This window comes from Cryptotermes secundus, unplaced genomic scaffold (genome assembly GCF_002891405.2).
Source record: "Cryptotermes secundus unplaced genomic scaffold, Csec_1.0 scaffold171, whole genome shotgun sequence".
NCBI classification, from domain to species: Eukaryota; Metazoa; Arthropoda; class Insecta; order Blattodea; family Kalotermitidae; genus Cryptotermes; species Cryptotermes secundus.
The window spans coordinates 1,850,910-1,874,119 of NW_019726223.1; the positions used below are offsets into that span (position 1 = coordinate 1,850,910).

The window sequence follows — 23,210 nt, forward strand, 5'->3', positions numbered from 1 at the left end:
CATATCTCAATAAAGATTCAAATTTCGCAAAATACACACTTCTCAAAATTGGAAGACTGACCAAATCTCGTAAGGATTTGATAAGATAGATGGTTTTGTTTAATTTTTGAACTAAATGGTGAATGTGAGAGGACCAACTTAAATTCTCTGTAATATATATACCTAAAAATTTTAAATTAGCTGTGTATGTTATTTTCTTATTATTCAAATAAAGTTCCGGTTTATCAATTTGACGGGGACCACGTCCCTGAAAAAAGAGTGCTTTTGTCTTTTCAATATTAATAATAAGATGATTTACCGCGAACCAATTTTCTAATTGATGCATAGAAACTATATAGACTTGAAAGGATTCTGACGATGGGCAGAGTCCAAAATAAGCCTAATAGTTCGGTACAGCTCTGGAAGTAACGCAAGACTACATAGCACTGAATAATGAATTTTATTACAATTTATTGCAGACTGTGTCAATTTGATTCATCTCTAGAGGAAATGAATATGTGGATTTAAATTAAATTTGGTATTAAGATCATCATTAAATTGTAATTTTAATTTTTTAGTTAGCCTTGGTTTTAGGTCTTCTGTCTCACTGAAGAATTACAATACATCATCATTCTGCTTCCTGGGTTCACCCTTCAACCCTGAGGATGAAGGCAACATGTTCTCTGAAATGTCAATGAACTATTATCAAATTATATGGAATAACATTTCAGTAGACATTACTCTTAATACAGTGATTTTTCATTGTTTTCACCTGTTTGCTTTCATTTCTGTTTTGAATGACGTTTAAAATCCAGCTATTGGGCCTCATGGTAAAATCTCAGTATGGGGGGCATGGCAGCAAATACAAGAGTTTGACAAAATAATGGAAACACCACAGATACTTTTCTAATTTTCATTTCATGCATCCTGTTGTTATAATATACAATGCCTTTATTAAATCCGTCACAACACAACTATATTAAGGTCAGTGCCTAGATTGGCTCTGCTACAAGTTTCGGCTATTAGAAGCCATCATCACGCAAATACATGGCTAACATATGTACACCACTGAACTGCAGTACTAATAAAATTGGATACAATAATATTGTGACATGTTGCGCAACGCAGAACCCCTCCCTACCCAGCAGCAACGTGGCAACTCAGACCACAGTGACGTGGCGGATGAGTCGGCACTCACTCCCCCCCTCCGTGGTGACGTAACGCGCAACGCGCGGTGACATAAGACGGCGTGAGGTAACAGCGTTGCTAGGCTATACGCAAACACGGTGACGAGGCACCGCTTCCTACTGTGACGTGGCATGCAACAGGCACCACTGCGGCTATATAAGGGAACTGCACAGCAGCTACGAGCGAGTTGTAACGTAGCAGTCGCTGAGTTAAGTAGTAGGTGAGCAAGTGTGTTATCAACAGTTCTCCAGTCAGCAGCCTGCGAGTTGAGTTGGAATATAGCAGCCGTCGCGGAAAGAAGAACCGGACGTGTGTGTGTGTGAAACGTGTAGTCTACCAACAATAGCGTGAATTCATTATTGCAAATAGGGTTATAAAGTGTAAAACCCCCCAACATTGTTATAATTAATTGTAGCCGTTACTTGTAGGTTGCTGAATAAACCAATTAATGATCTCTACGGCGTCTCCAGTAACCCAACACGTTACAATATTAATTATATTAAAATACATCAAATTAGATTATATAAAACAAAAGTTATAGTATAAAACAAGAATTTATTGTTTTATTCTTGTTTTATACGTCTATATTTTTTCAAAATCAGACAAGTCTCCCATTTTCCTATTCTTTCACATAAACTCTTATTCAACACAATCATTAATGCACTGACATGAGCATTACAAAATGTAAACAAATGGAACAACACTCAGTGTTGCCAACTGAAGTTCTTTCAGTACAGCTAAGACAAATTCTATTCTTCAGTTTCTTAGAGTTTCTACTTTAATATTATTTTGTTCACCCCCTGTATGTTAAAACTGTGGTCTCCTTGGATGTGACACTGAAATGTTAGTAACCATCTACCACAATACAGATGTAACATACAATTTCAGAGTTATGTGAACTGATATACACATACAAAGGGGTCAAGCTGTGAGTGAGTACTAACCTGAAAACGTGTTCGTGATGGGCTCGGTATGGGGCTTGATATGGGGCTGGGGATAGGGCTGGGTGCAGGACTGCGCAGTCGGCCGCTACTACCCCGTCGTGGCTCTGCCAATAGGCCGCTGTCTGGTACAATTGGTTGCGGAGGCATGGCAGTAGTACGGAGTAAAGTCTCACATGTTAAAGAGATCTTGCGTGATGTACTGTTGGTCAATCGTCCCCTGCCTGATGCTCCAGTGGTAGGGCCTTCTTCAACTATGTCTTCCTCCTCACGTGCTGCTGTCTCATTGCGGGCACAATACCCTCTGATCTCAGTCACCAATGTGACATACTGGTCTAATGCGTCTGCATCTTCCTGGACATAGCAGCAAGTTCACTGTGGTCAGCAGCTATCAACGAGGAAACTGCATACATGTGATTCGGTAAGTGATGCTAAACTAAACTACACAGTATTGTAAGTTTTATGGTTTTCATAGCAGTGATTGTTCAGACCGTGGTCTTCTTTGATGTGAGACTGACTGAGGGGAAAAATGATTACTACAGTATGGCCATGTAAAACGTAATGGATACAACAAGAACAATGAGAAGGGGACTACAATTAAAGTTTACAGGACAGACATTAATGGGAAAACGCAGAACAAGATGGATCAGGCAGGTAATAGAAGACATCAAAAAGATTGAAGAGCTGGCAACAAACAGAAAAGGAAAGACTGTGGGAAGTAAGAATAGCCTGGAGACTTCTTGTCCACTGGCTCATATATAAAACAGGCCTGATGCGAGAAGGAAGCCAATAGTATACAATGGGTTATGGAGATCATAATCAGGCCGTGCTGTTTGACAGAGATCTTAGATGAATGACTGAAATACTTACCATTTTCTTCTTTGGTATGTCATCTAAGTCAAGTTGAGTAACACTTGTGTTCACCTTCATGGAGAGAGCAAGTGCCATCAGACCAGCCACTTTCAGAGAGTTGTCTCGTAAGTCTATCCTCTGGAACCAAACCATATTTGTTATGGTTATACACATAAAAATCATTTTCAGTCTTTGATGTGAAGTCAATACACAGCCAAGTGAAACAATGTCATTCAAGTTGGCTATGTTATCCTACAACCTACCTGTGAATGGGAGGCTGCTGGTTCAATCCCTGACAAGAATGACAGTTTTTCACTTGGTCAATTTCATAAGCAATATCGTATTTACCGAAATTCAAACCATACTTCTTTGGTCTTCCAAAAGTGGAGTGTAGGTTGCTTCGATGATGACTTGGTATTGCAGAAAGTAGGGCTTCTCAAACAGATAAAAACATTCTATAATATTTAAACACTTTTAAATTTACAAAGACAAGCAGAAAAATATCTATACCCAAAAAAAATATTATAAAACATGTTGTGGGCTGGATTCTAAACAGATAAAAAATATTCCATAACACTAAAAAAAGTTTAAACTTAGGAGCAAGCATAAAATAGCAGTTGGAAGAAATTCTTCAGAACAGAGATGCCCATTTAAACTAAATGGAGATGTTAAAACGTACTTTGATAAGAATATGAGAAGCAAAACACAATTATGGATTGACAATATGCTATCAAGACCAGCGCTGATATATGGCAGTGAAACTTCGGTACAAAAAGACCAAGATAACAATAAAACAGAAATATACATTTCTTTTCCCCTTGTCTTCTTCCATTTTCTCCTATGAATGTAGTTGCTGTTGTTTATTTTACAATGGTGTCAGGACCTCAGACTGCATAGTGTCAAGTGGTAGGATGAATCATGGAATTGGAAAGGATGTTGAAGTTGTCATGGCCTGACAGATGGACTATCCAGGAAAGTGTCTGGAGGGACTGAAAGAAAGCCTTGAACAACTCCGGCCAGGGTAGCTGGTATCAGCATCTCCTGACATTCAAGTCCACATCACTACACTACAGCAACCTGCTCTGTTTTTGAATGTGGTGCAATTAAAACCCAGTCTTGATGGAAAAATTGGTGGCCCAGCTGAAGGCATGGCAACGAAAATGTAAAATTAGGATATAAAAGAACAACTAGAAACAGAAAATATGGAAGAAGAAACTGCACAGTACCAAAGAAACTGAAAGGGGAACATGGAAATGATGCTCCCAGAATACTTATCATGGTGGGCTTATTAATATGATCCAGCAGGATGATATAACAAAGGATGCCCAAAAGAACAGATGAAAGAGGGAGTTCAATCTGCCTCAAAATAGGACTTGGTTCAGCCCATGACAGGAAACAATATGATACACGCCACTAAAAAAAGTGTAATATTGAAGCACTTTTTAACTTCTACAGACTGATATAAATATCTTGATCCAAATAAAAATATTATATATATATATAGTAATTGGGATTGAGATGCATCAGTTCTCTGGGCTGATGGATTGTTTGGCTATTTCACCTTTTGCATTACAGAAGCCAATCAGATCGGTGTGGGGTATTTGTGTCAAAGCCGTCAAAGTCTAAAGATCAGTTCAATGTTGATCACTATAATTTCTGTCAGTAGATAGCATCAAGCATGACATACCAATGTTTACAGGAAAGAAGAGGCCTTCGCATGATATATACCTGCTGTTGTTTGAAGGAAATGTGAGGAAAAACTGGAATTTTCTTTGCAACTGCACTTACCCTCAAGCAGCTTTTGGTATTTCTAGCAGGTAGTTCTACAGCAAGGCTTGGTAGCCAAAAGATTAAAGATGCTGTTTCAACTAGAAGAGCTATATGAGGTGTTATCAGAAAGTTCCCCAATTAGGTCAAAAAAGAAATGCTGGATTAACCTGCTCAATTTTGGCTGCCATCTCCTTCAAAATACTATCCTTGGGAATACATACACTGATCTCATTGTTTTTTCCATGCTTCAAAAGCACTGTGGAAGTAATTTTCCTTAACGCTGTCGAGTACCACTTTTGATTCCCTTTGGATGTCAGACAATGTTTCAAAACACCATCCCTTCAGTTTCATTTTCAATTTTGGAAAAAGTGAAATCACAGGGAGCTAAGCCCAGCTAGTGGTTAGGATGGGTAATGATAACCATGCTGTTCTTAGTCCCAAACTCTGATGTTTTCAGGGATGTGTGAGCAGGTGCGTTGTCATGATGAGGAACCAGTTGTGGCTTCGTCAAAGTTCCCGTGTTTCTCGTAGCACATTTTCTCTCAAGCGTCTCAAAATGTCAGTTGACCTTAGTGTAAGAGAAAGAAATTCACAGTGAACAATCCCCTTCACATCAAAAAAACAACAAGCATGCTCTCTGTTGAACTCCGGGCCTGCCATGCCTTTTTTGCTCTTGGTGATTGTGGGTTCTTTCGCTGCGACGACTGTTGTTTCGTTTCTGGATCATGACCATAAGTCCAAATTTTGTCACCTGTTATGATCCTAGAGAGTGGCTGCGCCATAGCTCAAGTGCTTAGTGGCTGACTTCCCACCGCGGTGGCCTCGGTTCGATCCCAGGTCTGGTAAAGTGGGATTTGTGGTGGACAAAGTGGTGCTGGGGAACGTTTTCTCCGAGTACTTCGGTTTCCCCTGCCAATCTTCATTCCACCAATTGCTCCACAATCACCCTCGCCTATCATCTGGGGCTGGTAAAATAGGTCAGAAGTGGCCACAGTACAAGGGACTCAGTCCCACCTCATTAGCATTTTAAAAAAATCCTAGAGATACTCGTAAAAGTTGGGTCCTCATTAGACTTCTCTTGTAGCTCGAGACACATGTTCACAAGCCGCTGCTTTTGATCTCTTGTCAAGAGTGTGGGAACAAACATCACAGCAGTGCAGCACACGTTCAAGTTTTCTCTTAAGATATCCTGGCAAACTCCATCACTGATCCCAATGGTGCCTGCGAGCTCATGGATCGTTTGGTGATGGTATTTGTGGGCGAGTTCTTGAATTTCTGCAATATTTTCTGTTGTTTTACTGGTGCTTGGTAACCCTCAACATTCATCATCTTCAATTGACACTCAACCAGCCTTGAAATGTGAATGCCATTCAAAACTGCTATCGGGCTTAAAAAATGTTCTCTGAAAGCCTTATGAGGCATTTCAAGGCATTTGCTAGTGGATTTACCGAGCTTCATGCAAAACTTGATGCAGATACGTTGCTCGAGTTTGCCATCCATTGAAGACAAAAAGAAACCCAAAGTCAAAAAAGCACTCATGTAAAACAATGCGTGTTCACAGCTCAGTGTCACGTGGCAGACTGATGCAACAGACTTGTGGAACCGTCACCTTGGCCTCCCCTCTCATCTTCTTTCACCGAGGCACTTACAACAACACGAGTCTCAGAACTTTCCGACAGCACGCAGTATATTTATACAGTAAAACCTATATTTAAGGTTTTTTGGAAGCAGTGGACAGGAACACTGAGGAAACTCTAATCTCAAGATTACTGACTTGGAATCATTTAAATTCAACAGTAAGAAGTTTTATCTTTGGTAAAAATGAAGGTATAAACTAGTAAGCAGAAAAATCTGCACACAGATCTGACCAGGAACTGATCTCAGAACTCTCTGAATCAGAGTCCAAAGTTGTATCCCAAGACACTGACGTTGCCCCAGCTCATCAGACAACACAAGATCATACTCTCCATCCCCAACACTTGTTACATGAACTTTCGTCAGGTTTATTTATTTACTTATTTACTCATGTTTTTCTTAACAACATGTTCAGCAGTGAAGATGACGGTGATAAATGGTAAGATGACTGTATGGAGTATGGAAGAGTGATTGTGGCCTCATCTGAGGAACTGCCCCAACATATGCCCGGAGACAGAAGGAAATCCAAGAGAAACTTTAGTCAGGTCAAGATTTGAACTCTGGACCACCAAAATATGAAGTTGGAGTGCTATCCACTCACTTGTGACATTCATTTATTGTATTGCACATTTACCTGCCAACGAACAGATTTTTTGTGGAAGTCACTAAGTATAAAATGCCTTGGGATAGGAAACTGCGAATCCCAGAATTATGGTAAACATGGCAGTGGGAAGAAAAATCCTGTTTCTGCCAGTATTAAAATTCACTCTAACCTTACTGACTGAGCTATCCCTACTCCATATTCCCTAATAAACAACTAAAATTAATTTTCTTTGATGAAGTCCATTATATGCTCAGAACATAAGCCAGAGAAAACTGATTCATTGCAAAGATGTGAAATACCAACAGATGTACAAAAAGAAAAAAATGAAAATAACTAAAAAATGTTCAAACATTTTGCACCTTGACAGTTTGTAAACTATGCATATGGCACAGTGCAGAACTTGTCAAGCTAACATCTGCTGTGGACATATTCATGAAAAAATAAATTTTCTGCAGACACACTTACTAACAAAGGAACTTACTACAACCATATTTATACATATGAACACATTTATGAAGAAATAAACTTGCTGAGTATGTATTTATGAAGAAACAAATCTACAGCAGACATATTTATCAACAAAATAATCACTACAACCACATTTATAAACATGGACATATTTATGTGGAAATATATTTTCTGCATACATATTTATGAAGAAACAGATTTGCCGTGAACATACTTATGTAGAAACAAATTTGCTGCAGGCAAATTTATGGAAAAAGAAAAAAAATATACATTTCTTGTGGACACATTTATGAAGAAACAGATTAAATGCAGATACATTTACCAACAAAATAATTCATAACAACCACATTTACATACAGAAAACAAAAAATGCAGGATTTGAGTCTCTCACAGTTGTGGTTGTGAAGACAGGTGTAACATGGTGTAGTCTACTGAAAGTTTTGGATGAACACATTACTGCCATTTTTAGAGCTGAACAGTAAACCAAGCAAGGATGAAGATGAAGCAGGTCGCAATCAAAGCAACCTGTTCACCAATGGGCACTCTGTAGTTCCCTTCTGTTTCGCATGTAAACTGCTCTGCTTGCTACCTTCTTCATGCTGGTTTCTTGCTTGGCTTGTTCTCTGACTCTGAAGATGGAGGGAACATGTTCATACGAAAACATCTGTTGACATTCAACAGACTACACAGTGTTATATATCACAAAACAAAACTCTTAAAAAATATAGAAACTGTTATGGCTACATGCATGAACAAAAACTTTGCTGTGGCCAAATTTACAAACAAAAATACTGCTATATCTGCATTTACAAACAATTGGAAATTGCTATGGTACATTCAGTTCTAGATAAGATTTTGATGTGATATTCAAAATATATGAGGACCCACAACTGTTATTAGACACATAAAATAATTTAAGACAGTTTTTTTTTTCAGAAAACAAACTTTCTAATACTGCATCTGATATGTTTCAATACTCATAAAAATAACTGTGGCCACACTTCAAAATCACTGACATTAACTATGATTAATGAAATAACATATATATTCTTTATCGTCACAATACAATGCAGCAGCTGTTCACATCAGCTGAACTGACATTCTGAATTATTGCATTTCATCCTTACAGGCTGTTCATATCATGTAAGCTACTGAGGTAAAGCTGTCTGTGAGCTTAAATAATTAAATACCATTCCATAAAGATGTATTGGGCATGGAAGTATAGTTCCACCATTCTTGACCTAGGCACTAGATGGAGGTGAATGGTCAGCTTCATGCCCTGACAGCTTTACCCTGGAGAAACTGTCCCTGGTACCCATTGGATAGGAGGCTTGGTGGGTCATAGTCAGTCTGAATGCTATGGAGATGATAAAAATCTTAACCCTGCCAGGAATCAAACCCTGGCCATCCAGCCCATAGCCCATTACTATACCAACTGAGCTATCTAAGATTTTCTCATAAGGCACTGAAGTTTACATAATGATAGAATCACAAAAGAAAACCGGGTTATGTCTCATGCACAAAAATGTAAACATTACTTATTCAAAACTTTTGACATTATTTTAAAATTTAAGTAACAATTTAAACAAATATAATTGTCATAAACACTAAAATTATTGATCTACAGGGCTATGTGTCAATATTACATCTGAATCATTTAATCAGCTGTTGCTTTATCATGGTAAAGAACATGTGTGTCCAAATCATATATGTTATTGTGTCACCATAAGATAATGATGTATGTAGGATCTGGGGTTCTCTCAGCAGTAGTTATGAAGAATTCTGTCTTCTGGGATACAATGCCATGTAGTCCCTTCGGAGAAAATGTAACCTCCGAAACATCAACTGACCTTGTACAGACTACACAGCACTCTATCTCAGAAGACGGAACCCTAGATAGTGATACAGATCATATCATCATTAGAAATTCACTAGATTCTATTTGTAATATAGGGAAACAAAACATCCATGCCAGAAATCTCTAAACACAAAGGACTCTCCTTGCATAAGGCTGTTCATCCACTATATGACATACCCTCAATGATATTTCAGACAAAGTTCTATCTTACACAAGAACAAAATGGCATAACAACCAATCTGAAATTACTGCATTAAGATTCTATTTTCTAAATGATGCACTTCAGGAATAACAATTAACACCGTATTTGAGGACACACATATGTAATAATCTTCTAAACGAATACCTTATTGACAACTGATTAAACACCACTTAGTTTATGTTTCACACATATTACAACAAGTTTCGGTCATATTGGGCAATTTTCAGGTTTATATGTTTCATTAAAATTGCTACGCTGTATTGTAACACGTCACTGCACTAAGATGTGAAAATCTGAAAAGTTATTAGGAAACCAAGTCAGATCCTTGTTAAAATAATTTAATTTAAATGTGATGTATTATGCATTCTTCTTCCCCTCCCCTCCCCATATTCCCCTTTGTTGCTATGTACTGTTGTTGGGAGTGATGTGTATATTTCTTGGACGTTTGTCCTATAGGCTGTAGTGGCTAATGTGAATGTACAACGAAGTGTTTCATTTGCAAGACTCTATTATGTATACATGCATGACCCAATGACTTAAGAATTGTTTGCTTACAGTTTTAAACAAAGGACTGCTTGAAATGAAATACAGCTCAAAATGTCACAAAAACTTATATCTATAGAAAAGTGTGTTCGGTGTTTCATATAACTACCTTACAACCTTTCGTTCAAACAGACTGATATTCTGATTCATGCTTCACATACCTGTATGACAGGATTATCTTCAATGCACTCTGCCAAAGCAATGGCCCCCTCGCAAGACAGATGTGTCGACTGCATGCCAAGTTGTAGCAGAGTTCGGTTCTGCTGTAGCGAGTTCTTCATAACAAGTAGACATTCATTTGTCAGCTTGTTCTGCCCAATATTGAGTGTCTCAAGCGTTTTGCTGCGTGCCTGCATGTGAACATGGAAATCACACTTACCAGATATACCAGGACAAACAGTGTGACACAGAATCAAATAAATGACCCATTCAATAAATTATTTCACACATCATATATCATGTCTAAACATTTCTGAGGGTGTGTTATCAGAATATAATGTGATGGATCTTTCCATCAATATTAGGAAGTTACCAGATTCTGTTTAACACACAACGGGAACTAAAACTGCTACATCAGAGTTCTCACTGAACACAGAACGTTCCTTCCATAAGGTCACATACATAATGTATGATGAAGGGCATACAGTAGCATAGTTGGTTGAGGCACTATGTTACAAGCTGGAAGGCTGCAGGTTCAATTCCTGATGTCATTGGATTTTCATCAATTTACCTAATCCTTCCAGGCATGCTCTGGCCCTGGAGTCAACTAAGCCTCTAATAGAAATGAGAACTAGGGCTCTTCCTTGGGGGACAAAGGATGGTCGGCGCGTATGGCTGACAACCTTACCACCATCTGTGAGCTGACAGTCTAGAAAATGTGGGAGCCTCAACTTCAGACAGCTTCTATGTGAGAGGGACATTATGATATTGAAGTCCATGGTCCTCCAAGTCAGTGACTTTATGACAAGTTGATAACCTATCTGTGTAAAATTACCGTCACGATTTCAGGCATTCGTGGTGGAAGCAGTATGTACCTCCAAAGCAATCAGAAGCATACATCCACACAGTGCAAAGACCCAAGAGAATAATCAACAAAAAAGATTATCATATTTGCAGGTCAGAGAAGTTTTAGAGGGCCAATAAACAGTTGGTTGACCCAGATTTAGGGCCAGAATAAAGTGACAGGATCCAACCATATCACATAGTTACAATGATAACGACGATCAATCACTGTTGTCACTGCCAACACTGTCACCATCATCACAATCATCACGATCTTCCTCAGTTCCTTCAGGCAAATGTTGGCACAGAACCTCAATTAGACCATAACTACTTCTATCCAAATCCCTTCCAATTCATCATTCATCTACCACCTAACCACGGAGTCTAGCTACTAACAGCATTATCAAATAAACCACAGTACAAATATTATGTTTTTGGACATCATCCATCATCTTGCTATTATCTAAAAACTGTCCTGTGTATTTTTCAAAACACAACATTTCGGAGACTGGATTCTGTCTCCGTCTTCAGGTAAAACCTACTCAGTTGGGCCCAATCAATAGACCTAGTCCACACAGTCCAGCCTGCCCATACATCCCTGAAAACCACAGAGTTTGTGACTAACAACAACAGGGTTATTGTTCCCCTTCCTCCCTATTCACCTGACTTAGCACCTTGTGATTTCGTTTTTTTCCCAAATTGAAAATGAAACTGAAGGAACGACATTTTGAAACAGTGTCTGACACCCAAAGGGAATTCCAAGCGATACTTGACAGCAGTAAGAAAAATGACTGCCATGGTGCTTTTGAAGCATGGAAAATGATGGGATCATTGTATACACTCCCAAAAGAAACTATTTTGAAGCAGATGACAGCCAAAATTGAGTAAGTTAAGCCAGCATTTCGTTTTTGACCTAGTCCGGGAACTTCCCAATAGCACCCCATACAGTCTCATAATATTTATATATAATCATTTAAGTATTTTCTGGTAACTAAAATTGCGAATAAATGGAAGCACATCAGAATCTGCATGACCACTCATCTGAAAGTTAACGTCATCCTGATGTTGTGAAAAATAAAAGTGTCAAAATCACATGAAACTTACAAAGTTACACCATAGATTTAAACTTTCAATCACAGCAGATAAAGCCCATAATGCCACAGCACTGTCTTAGCTAACCATAGGGATATGCATGTCACAATGCTGGAAATACCATCCAAAAAGTTCAACAAAACATCTCTTAACTCCACAGGTTTCACCACAAGCCACTACTATTTAAATGGATTTATTTATACGAACCACGGCACGGGCGAAATGTTTTGACGCGTTGCGGGTAAGATGATTGTTCCAGAGCACAAGGATGCTAAGTCCATTGCCCGATTGTTCTGGTGTTTGGTCTGTCAGTCCATCAGATATGTGGCCCAATCCTGTGTCTTGAATGTTGTTATTACTGAAATAAAAGAGCATGCATATATCAGTCTGCCAGAATGTTTATGGGTTGTAGTTCTTTGCTATCATGTTTGGAGCATTTCTATTTAACTAAAACTAAGTTTGTTGCTTCTAGTGGAGTTTTATGATGTAATAAAAGTATTTTAAATGTGGACAGAAAATGTAATCATACAGTTCCACGACACTGAAGCTGATGCACTTCAATATATACAATATATAAACCTGTATCTCTGGCACCAGGAACAAATGGCAGTTTCAAAACGAATGTAAAAATTGTAACACACAGAAGCAGTTTAATGTGTATCCCTTTCAGGCACTGAGCACACAGTTCCTCATGTTATGTCACTGATGGAGAGGAGAGAAGGAAATGGTGGATGAAGAGCAGCCTAAGAGGAATAAGGCGAAGGGACAGAGGGAATGGAGAAGGGGGAAGTAGTAGTAGTAGTAGTAGCAGCAGCAGCAGCCACAGTAGTGGTGGTAATAGCAGTAGCAGCAGCAGCGGTAGTAGTGGTGGTGGTACTAGTAGTAGTAGTAAGTAGGAAAAGGTAAATTTGCCCCTGTGGTTAATTAATTACATACCACACCATGAAGATATACCTGTATCATTCTTGACCTTGACACTAGATGAAAGTGAGCCATCAAATTCACACGCCGGCCACTTTAGCCCCTGAAAAAGAGCTGACAGTGCCCACTGGATAGGAGGCTGGGTGAGCCTGAAAGCTAGCCTGGATGCTGTGGATAAGAAAAAAATCTCTTGTCCCTGCTTGGAATTGAACCCCACCCATTCAGTCAACAGGCCATCACTATACCAATTAAGCTATCCTGGCATGTTAGTAGTACATTAAAAATGAAATTATATTGGTGGAGGCAAAGGTTAAAAGGAGGGTAAGAAGAGAAAGATGGAAGAGGAAAAAATGAAAAAGACGATAAGAGAAGGCACAAAGAAGATGGAAGAGGGACATTAATAGCCTAAGAAAGAGAATGGTGGGGAAGATGTAAAGAAGATTAAGCTTATTATATAGCAAAAAGTGATGGGGGATTCCCCCCCCCCCCCAAAAAAATAATCTGTTGGATACTACTATGTAAGATTTGAGGTTTCATGGAAGTGAGCATACAGACTGATATCTTCCGGGATGTGATACTATGAAATGTGGAAGTGACATAACAGTGTTAACAGGAACCTGACTTCATCTGCAATCAACAGGCTCTACTGAAATGTTGGTATCTACCTACTGATGGAAAAGCATTTCGCTGAAATTGTGTTCTGTTGCATAGTTTCCTGGAATTTGCATGAGACGGAAAATTCCTGTCAGAATGTGAAAAGAATTAAGCAGGGCCATATAAAATTTTCACTGGGAAAATACAGCAAGAAAACTGAACATGGAGAGCTCCTCTGTTGATTTTGATGATTCACTTATAAACATTACTGTGTACACTTTTAACCAGCCTCTCAGAGCCTGAGCAAAAAGAAGTGACAGAAGGTGCTGGACTGACCTGATATCGAGCAGTTGTAGTGTGAAGTTGCTACGCAGGAGCCCACCAAGCTGAATGGCATCCGTCACTCCCAAGTCGTTGTCTGCTAGGTACAACTCCTTTAAACCTGTGTTCAACTTCAGCGCTGCCGCTGCCAACACATTTTAAACATCATCCAGCTGTCAACATTAAATATAACAGCAAAAACGCAAATAACATTCAGAACAGCCATTTCTTTATTTGCAGTTTATTTAATGATGCTGTCAGTAGCTCAGACTATACAGTGGCAAATGACATGATTAATGAATAATAAATTAGAAGGGATGCGAAAGGAAGTTGGCATGACTTCATTTAAGGTATTATCTTGGCATTTGCCTGGTGGGCCTGAGCAAAACCACGAAGACCTCAATCAGGATAGTCAGTGTCCCAGCGTAAATCTGAACTGGTGCCTCTCAACTACAAGTCAAAAGCATTACCAACTGAACCAGCTGGTTATGTTCATGTTTGAGACAGTAGATGATGAACAATATTCAAACACTCGGTAATTACAAGTGTAATTTGAGGTACTATCCAGGCATTTCTCTGGAGAGGTTGAGATAAACCATGATACACTCAACCAGGATACCTGGTATCTGGGCCAGTCTGTGAAATCATGATCTCCTAACAACACAGCGTGAGTGTTTACCCGTTTGACCCACAGTGGGACAACTCACCCAGTATGATGATGGGACGACCACTAAGATTACAGTTTTCCAGTTTCAGTACTTGAAGCTGTGTGCTGATCCGTAGTGCACGACTTAAAATTGGCATGTATTGCTCATTGAGTGTAACATTACGTGCTTCCAGGTGCTCCAAACAGCGAGTCTGAAAATGATAAAAAGGAGGGGGGAGGACAATATAAGACATGATGTTCTCACTATAGATATGACACTGTGTTGTTAGACAGACAGGCACCAGTGCTGCACAAGCCCCTACTTCCTGTACTTATGGCACATCCTGAGATCTGACATTCTCAGTACGGTGAATACCACATATGAGCGGTTTGCGTGACAAACAAAATGGGTTCTGGATAGGATTTATTGGCACTTATTTACAAATACAACCAATTATAACAGCTCACAATCAATGGCTGAGACTTGCTCCATTCCTTACTAGACTATGAGTGTCTTTTCTTCCACTGTGACTGACTTGGTTCTAATTTAAGAATCGATCACTTATTGAGATTCCGTTGTCCACTGGTTAACACTCCACAGCTGAACACTCGGCTTCTCATGAATACTCTTACTACTGAATCACTAAACACCCTTACAAATGCATCTGAATCACTTCTCACGGCTCACTCTTGGACTGAACTAATTTCCAGGTGAGGGGCCACACCATAGCTCAAGCGGTTAGTCCCTGGCTGGCTTCCCACTGTGGTGGCCCGGGTTTGATCCCGGGTCTGGTCAAGTGGGATTTGTGGTGGACAAAGTGGCGCTGCGGCAGGTTTTCTCCGAGTACTTCAGTTTTCCCTGCTCCACACTCACCCTCACCTATCATCTGGGGCTGGTACAATAGGCCAGAAGTGGCCACAGTACAAGGGACCTAGTCCCACCCCACTAGGAAAATAAAACCCTTCCAGGCGAACCAAATACAGATTGCAATGTCTTACAGTTCCTCTATTATTCTCTTATTCCCTTGCCATGGAAACGTGTTAGTGAGCCATTGGCTAGCAATGAACTTAAGCTCTGGTTCCACTTCTAGGCGTCATGTCATAATATTAAGATTAAGGTTTCTGGGATGTCATGATAGGTAGTTTGTTAGCTAGGTACCAACATATGATTGTGACCTTAGGTGGTGAATGTTAAGAGTACAGTATTCTGGGAGGTGATGCTGCATAACCTGGGAGAACAGTGCCAATGTTTTGGAGGAACCTGTCATCATGATGCAAAACTCTCAACACAGAACTTCTCTCACACACACCTTTTATTAACTGAAACATAAACTCCATGAGAATTAAGTAAGAGCGGAAGAGCCAGGTTTTCAGCATAGATAACACTAACACACTTCAAAAAATTATACAATTATATAAAACAACTATAGGTATAATGACAAACTGCTACTTTCCAAACTGAGTGATTCACTAACTGCACTGATTGACTGACTGATTCTTAGGCGATTTAATGGAGCTCTTTCAAATGCAGATGCTGCACTGAAATCCCATTTGGTAAATAATGTTCTGGTCCCAACTGAAGTCCAATATGAATAATGTATTGTGACATGACGCCTGAAAGTTGGAAAAGTCCACTGCTGGACAATGGCTTGTGGATAGGCTTGTGGGAAAACCAGACCGTTGCTACGGCATTAACACACACTTCCGCAGCAACAGATAAACATGGAAGAATAGAAGATCTGTTAGATGTAATGACGTATATTCGGTTCGTCCTGAAGTTATAAAAGGGAGTCACGTGTGGAGGCTGTGTCGAATACCTCCACTGTTGCCCTGCGAGTTGTAGGAGGTGACAAAAAGGGAAGCCTCAAATCTGGGACAGTAAAATATGGTTGCAAGTCCCGTAGGACTCAGGCCCAAGAATGACTGCGCTGGTGAAAGTCAACAGCAATTGCAAACAACAGACCCGCCCTCTCAACAGAGAAAGCATCCATATCAACAAACTCGCAACTGGCTGACAGTAATACAAATCTGGTTGTAAGCCCCAGATGGGTGCTTTATTCCAAAACAGACTGGTTGACTGATCATCGGTCATAATATATGACTCAGATGACTCAGACTCAGATTAGCTGTGCATTCTGTTCAAAGTGTAGAAATGTTGAGGGGTTGAAACATAGAGGAATGCACAATAGACTTCTGATTGTTATGGTGTAAGGACCATTCAAGGTCCACCCCTTATTCTTTCATTAAACAGGTACTTCGCTCAATATACTGTGAAATAAAATGGAAAAATGACATGAATTTTCTAAGATGGAGATGAGCTCTTCAAGGTATTATCATGGCATGCTTCGGAAATAACTGAGCAAAGCCAATGAATATTCCAGTACGGAAAATCAATAATTTAGCCAAGATTCACACCTCTGAGTACAAATCCAGTTTGTTACAAGTACCTACAAAGTTCTGGACAACATTCAACTCCACTTGAATGAAGCCATGTTATGCTTTCATCAAGAGGACTGACTAACATTGTCGTTTCCATTGTTTGTTCAAGGTCTTGGCAATTAAAAGCAGCAGCATAACAAAGCCATAAAAGATGTTTGTTCTACAGCAGCAGACAACAATTCTGGGCAATTAATGTCTGTCTGCCATGTTTAATTTAAAACCATCACAAGGAACAGTAATAGCAATGACCACTTGGCAGAAAATACACATTACACAGGGTCAAGACTAGCTCTGGGCCAATTTAGCCTTCTGTCCGATGGGTACTGTGGGGGAGTTATTAAAAATGGTTGAGGTGTGAAGCCAACCAGTGACTCGCCTACAATTAGAGCTGAGGTTAAAAATACATGGAGTTGTACCTCAAGTCAACCATACATCTTCATGGTTAGATGCTTAACTCTGACTACTCACTTCCATCTAGTGGCAAGGCTAAGAATGCATATATTCATTCTCCCATATGTCTTCATGGTATGGGGCTTAATTAAGAAAAGGGAGGATTTCATCTTCCTTCATCTTTTCACAAGACACAGAAAGTTTCCAACTTGCTCAGTTAAGTCATTTCAAAGGTTTCTGTATAAGCTTAAAACTATTTAAGATCAAGAATGCTCATTTATGTTACTTTTTTGACATATTATGTTCATTCCAATGGATATTTGAAGCTAAAAAATGTATGTATGATAAAAATACCATATTATATTGTATTATATAAATCTTGCATATCTGGCACTAATGATCATAGACACTGAAATACCCAACTGTTTAAAAAAAATGTACTTGTGTATTCGTGTATCTACAGATTCATGTACACATGTAAGTTTGAGTCTTACTGTATAATGCCCTGGGATCATTTAGTCAGTATAGTGACTAGGCTATGGGCTGAACAACCAAGAAATCAGCATTCAATTCTTGACAAGGGCAAGCTATTTTTTGTCTTTACTACAGCATCCAAAATGGGTCTGGGACCCAACTACCCTCCTATCCAGGGGAGCACTGGGTGATATTATTCCAAAGGTAAAGAGGCCAGGGTGTGAAACTAACTACTCACCTCCATCTAGTACCAAAGTTAGAAATGTGTGGAGCTATAACTCCATTCCTCCATACATCACCTTGGCATGGTGCTTAACATTGACTAACAGCAATCCTGATACTGACTTAACTCCCACGGCAGCAAATTTGCACAGAACACTAGCAATTTGTGCTATTTCACAGTAATGACATGAACAGCAAACAGCCTACATGCATTCATGGCCACTGCACCATCCAGCAATGCAGAAGAATACTGTGAGCTCAAAGAGCATTCTGAAAGGCAAATGTTTCGCCTTGCCATGGAGTGTTACCAGACTACCTTAGTCAGATGTGGCAGTCTATGCAAAGCACCGGTAAACTACAAGCCGCAGGTTGTTCCATCTTGTGGGACATCCCAACCTCTACCCAAACTCTAACTCTCATCACCACCCATCCAACAAGCATGCTGTACTTCCCACACTGGTACAAGGAACTAGAGCTCTGCATGATCAAGCCAGCCTTCATGGGTTGTGGTTGCTGTTGTTCATGAGGGACATTTTCAGGCAGATCGGCTACACCAACTGGCAGATTCACAGGGCCCTCAAACCCCCCTGAGGGTTGCCCAACCCAACAAAAATCCTGATTCAGTGGCTTTCCTGCCTTATATTGGGTCACTATTCAACTGCATCAGCAGGGTTCTGTCTTGCCACAACATCAAGTTTGTGGGCCTCCCTCTGAGGAAACTACCTACTTTCCTTCGTTCAGTCAAGGGCAACCTCTGACTGAAGATGCTGGGAATATGCAGCCTCGCCTATAGGTGTGATCAGATCTACAATGGGCAGATGGGTTGTTACCATGAAACCAGGTTGAAGGAGCACCAGTGACATATCTGTTAAGAACACCCAGACAAGTCAACTATGGCAGAGCACAGTATCAACTTGGGGCATTGCCCCCTGCTATACCACACCGCCATATCCAGGTGCTTGGATCGCATCATCAGGGAGACACCTGAGATCGAGATTCACCCCAACTGTATGAACAGAGAAGATGGCTTCTGTCTGAGCAAGTCATGGAAACCTCTCATCTGCTCCATGAAAGATCACAGGAAGCCTCCATCACATGGCAGCAGTTCTGGGTTCTCTACAGGGCCATGTAGGTCTGTGCACAATGTCCTATGCACAAAATATGCTATCTCTAGGCACTCACTGGACTCCAACCTAATGTTCTGGCTTCCTTCTGCTACCTCTGCCTGACTGCAACTTGACCTTTCTCCCTTACACATCGGTTCCCTGCCCAACACTCCCTTACTTTTTCCCATCTTTTCTCCTAGACCAGCAAAACTACCATCCTAAACTCCTGTTCTTGTCTCCTATTTGTTTGCTTGGTGGTTGTGTGAGAGCCCAGTGGTTTCATTCTGTCCCACAGTGAGCCAATGGGAACTGAGGTTCACTCTCCCATTTCCCTCCTGCTTCCTATGCAACCTGAAATTTCCAGCTAGCCAATTACTCAGCTTGCCATCTGTTTTCATGCTGGCTCACTTGACCCTGAAGATGGGGACAATATGTTCCTCAAAACGTAGGTTGACTTTCAATGAACTACATAGCATTATATCCCAGAAGATAGTACTCTTCATAACTTTACTTTCACTCAGAAAGATCACAGTGCATGCAGTTTACACACTGTTGGCATCTCTTGTAACATTCTCACTTAGAAGCTAAGTTCAACTGCTCTTATATCTAAAGTCACACTATTACACTATTCTGCTTTCAATATGTCTTACCTTCTTGATCATTCGGGAGCAAGCCTGCCATCCACGAACCCCAATATTCTCGTTGCCTGATATGTTGAGATGGACTGCAGATTCATAATACTCAACCATATCAAAGAGAGCAACAGAACTCTCATCATCAAGTGACGTAGCCTCCAGGTCGATGTTCTTGAATTGCACCCTCTTGAGCACTTCTTCTAATGTCTCACACTGCATGGAACACAGTGTGTGACCCTTAAGGTCCAGACACTCATTGCGAACTGCATCCATGTCCAGAGTCTGCGGAATCAGCATCTCTCTCAGGTTAACCTTAGCTAACAATCCAATTCACATTAAGATGCAATTTAATATGGTCCTCTCACCTAATTTCTTGGTCTTCCAACTGATCATTTTTCATAACAAGAATTTCTTGAATTTTCTTTAAAATAAAAATGTTTACATACATGGTAGTTCACTCAAACGAGCCCCCAAAATGAAGTCATGCAACAATTTACTGATGAAAACAAAACTTGACAACACTGGGTAGTTTGAGGAATACCAACATTTTGCAGGAACCTTCTTGTTCCATCTTCAATGAAAACATTACCAGAACAAACTAAACAAATAAATTCGTTTACTGAACTTGATTCCATTAAATTCACATTAAATACAGATTCAATTGCTGGGGATAGTCTTCTGTGGAAACACGCTAAAAATGACATGAACCAAAATAGTTGTGTGATAATAAATTGGCTTTTCTTTATTGCTAGTGGGGTGGGACTAAGTCCCTTGTACTACGGCCACTTCTGGCCTATTGTACCAGCCCCAGATGATAGGTCAGGGTGATTGTGGAGCAATTGGTGGAATGAAGATTGGCAGGGGAAACCGAAGTACTCGGAGAAAACCTGCCCCATCGCCACTTTGTCCACCACAAATCCCACTTGACCAGACCCAGGATCGAACCCGTGCAGCTATGGTGGAAAGCCAGCGACTAACCACTTGAGCTATGGCGCGGCCTTATAAATTGGCTTGCTCTCATATAAGATTTGAGATTCTCAAGTGGTGATTATGGAGATTAGTTGCCTTATCATGTGATACCATGTGGTCTGGTAGATACCAAGGCTTTGCAGGAACCTATCTACCACATGACTCAATATCACATTCCAGAAGCCTAGTCTTCACTATTTTCTGAAGTCTAAGTGATTAATTTTTTAGTGGTTCCATAATAACTAGTTCATTTCCTTTCACCAAATACCAATCACATTTCTGAAAAACTAAAAATGGTGTTAAGTTTCAGAAATAACAAACAGCACTCTTTATAGATTTTAATTCAAATAAAAGCAGAGAAATGTCTTTTCTGGAACTGTCTCACAAACTGGTAAATTTATTTACATAAATTTATCTGTTTCCAGTGGGGGCTGCAGGTAACTGTTAAAATAAATAAACACTATCACTCAGTAGAACAAGTTACAGAACTGAATGCTTATATAGCAACTCCAGTGTTTTCTTTTCTTCATGTTATCCCAAACAGGAGAGTATAACTACTCAGTACTTACCAGACTAGTATGGTCACATTCTGAGACTTAATTCACGAGGGGCTATATGACTGAATGCAACAGACACTATGTCTACATTAAGGGGCAGTGTGAGTGAATGCAGAGGCAGCATGACTGAATGCAGGAGACACTGTGACTGAATTAACAGGCACTGCAACTGAATGCAGGGGCAATGTGACTGAATTCTTGAAGACAATATGACTCAATGTAAGAGCCACAGAAGTCAAGAGACACTTGATTGAATGAGGGGCAGTGACTGAAAGTAGGAGACACTGTGACCAAATGCAGGTGACAATGTGACTGAATTTAGGAGACAGTGACTGAATGTAGAGGCAATGAGACTGACTGCAAAAGTCAATGTGGCTGAATCTAGGAGACATGGTGACTGAATAATTCAGGGGGCAGTGTGACAATGTAGGGACAGTGTGACTAAATGCAGGAGACACTACGACAATTCAGGGGAAACTGTGGCTGAATGCAGGGGTAGTGTGACTGAATGTAGGAGCCACTGTGACTGAATTCAGAAGGCAGTGACAAAATGTAGGGGCAATGTGATTGAATGCAGGAGCCAGTGACAGAATCCACAAGGCACAGAACTAAATGCATAAGGTGATGTGTCTGAACGCAGGAGATACTGTGACCAAATGCAGAAGGCATTGTGACTGAATCCACGAGGCACTGTGATTGCTGAGCCATTGTGAGTAAGTAGACACCTCACTACCCATTCACCTGAGGACAGAAACTGATCCAGTTCCTGAAAGGTTGTGTTCTTTTACACTACCAGACAATGGACAAAGTTGGTAATCTCGAATAAAATATATCATCATCTGAAATGATTTGCTGATTTTTAATTAAACTTTGATGTGACCGATCAGTAAAGGAGATTTCACTATATTCCTTCACTGTGAAACTTCACATCTATTTTTAAGAAGGAACAGTATCTGTGTCCCTACCTGCAGCTGATTGAGGACATGTGGCATAGGATAAGTCCCATGCTTCTCACAGGATGCCTTGTAGGTAGAGATCAGGTCGTCATGGCTCACATTCTCGGCTAAATGGAACAAACAGAAATATCAGGTTGCTATATCAGAATACCTCTTCTGGTAAACAACTGACCCTGGACTGATTGGTTGGTGTCCAACTGCTGGCAGGGTTTACCAATTAAAATGTTCTAAGTTTTTTCATTTCTCCTACATAAACTAAATTCTCTGCCCATTACACCCTCCTTTATTTAATCTCTCCAATAATATTTGGAGAGAAATACAAATTACAAAACCTATCATTATACAATTTTCTCAATCTTCCTGTTGGTCCTGATTTTCTTATCGGCATCCTGTGTTCAAACATTCTATGTGAAAGTTCTTTACTTTGGCTGATAGATGAAATCTAGCATATTTATAAACACTGCAACGTACAGAACTGACATGGCTGCCCCAGTTGTCTTCCTTCTAACTCCTTGGCACAGACCTAGTAGAAGCCCCCATTACAAGGTGTGGCAATAAAGAAACCGGATTCATGCTCTAACCCTTTATTAAAAAAAAATCAGACAGTCGAAATGTTATCCCCTTCAATGTAGTCCCCTCCCCGATCCCTACACCGCTCCATGCGAATTTTCCACTGTTGGAAGCAGTGCTGCAGGTCATCTTGTGTTATGCTCTTCAAGAGTTGCGTCGCTTTTGCTTTCACTGCATCCACGGACTCGAACCTGGTCCCTTTCAGCGCAGACTTGATTTTTGGGAAGAGAAAAAAGTCGCACGGTGCTAGGTCCGGAGAATACGGTGGATGTTCCA

General features: G+C 40.2%; 1 protein-coding gene across 3 annotated transcripts in view; it reads right to left on the bottom strand.

The window, feature by feature from the left end:
* The window catches only part of LOC111863928, a 54,413-nt gene that overhangs the window by 7,443 nt on the left and 23,760 nt on the right, over nt 1-23,210 (bottom strand). For 2 of the 3 annotated variants that reach the window (XM_023850752.2, XM_023850753.2), the window contains exons 2-9: nt 22,374-22,471; nt 19,898-20,164; nt 14,678-14,828; nt 13,986-14,115; nt 12,342-12,492; nt 10,202-10,390; nt 2,979-3,098; nt 2,112-2,462 (exon numbers count right to left, since the gene is read on the bottom strand). In XM_023850752.2, the coding sequence (XP_023706520.1) occupies nt 2,112-2,462; nt 2,979-3,098; nt 10,202-10,390; nt 12,342-12,492; nt 13,986-14,115; nt 14,678-14,828; nt 19,898-20,164; nt 22,374-22,471 (1,457 nt within the window). Of the gene's footprint in view, nt 1-2,111; nt 2,463-2,978; nt 3,099-10,201; nt 10,391-12,341; nt 12,493-13,985; nt 14,116-14,677; nt 14,829-19,897; nt 20,200-22,373; nt 22,472-23,210 lie in introns of those variants that run through there. The other variant, XM_033751258.1, reaches the window with a different exon arrangement.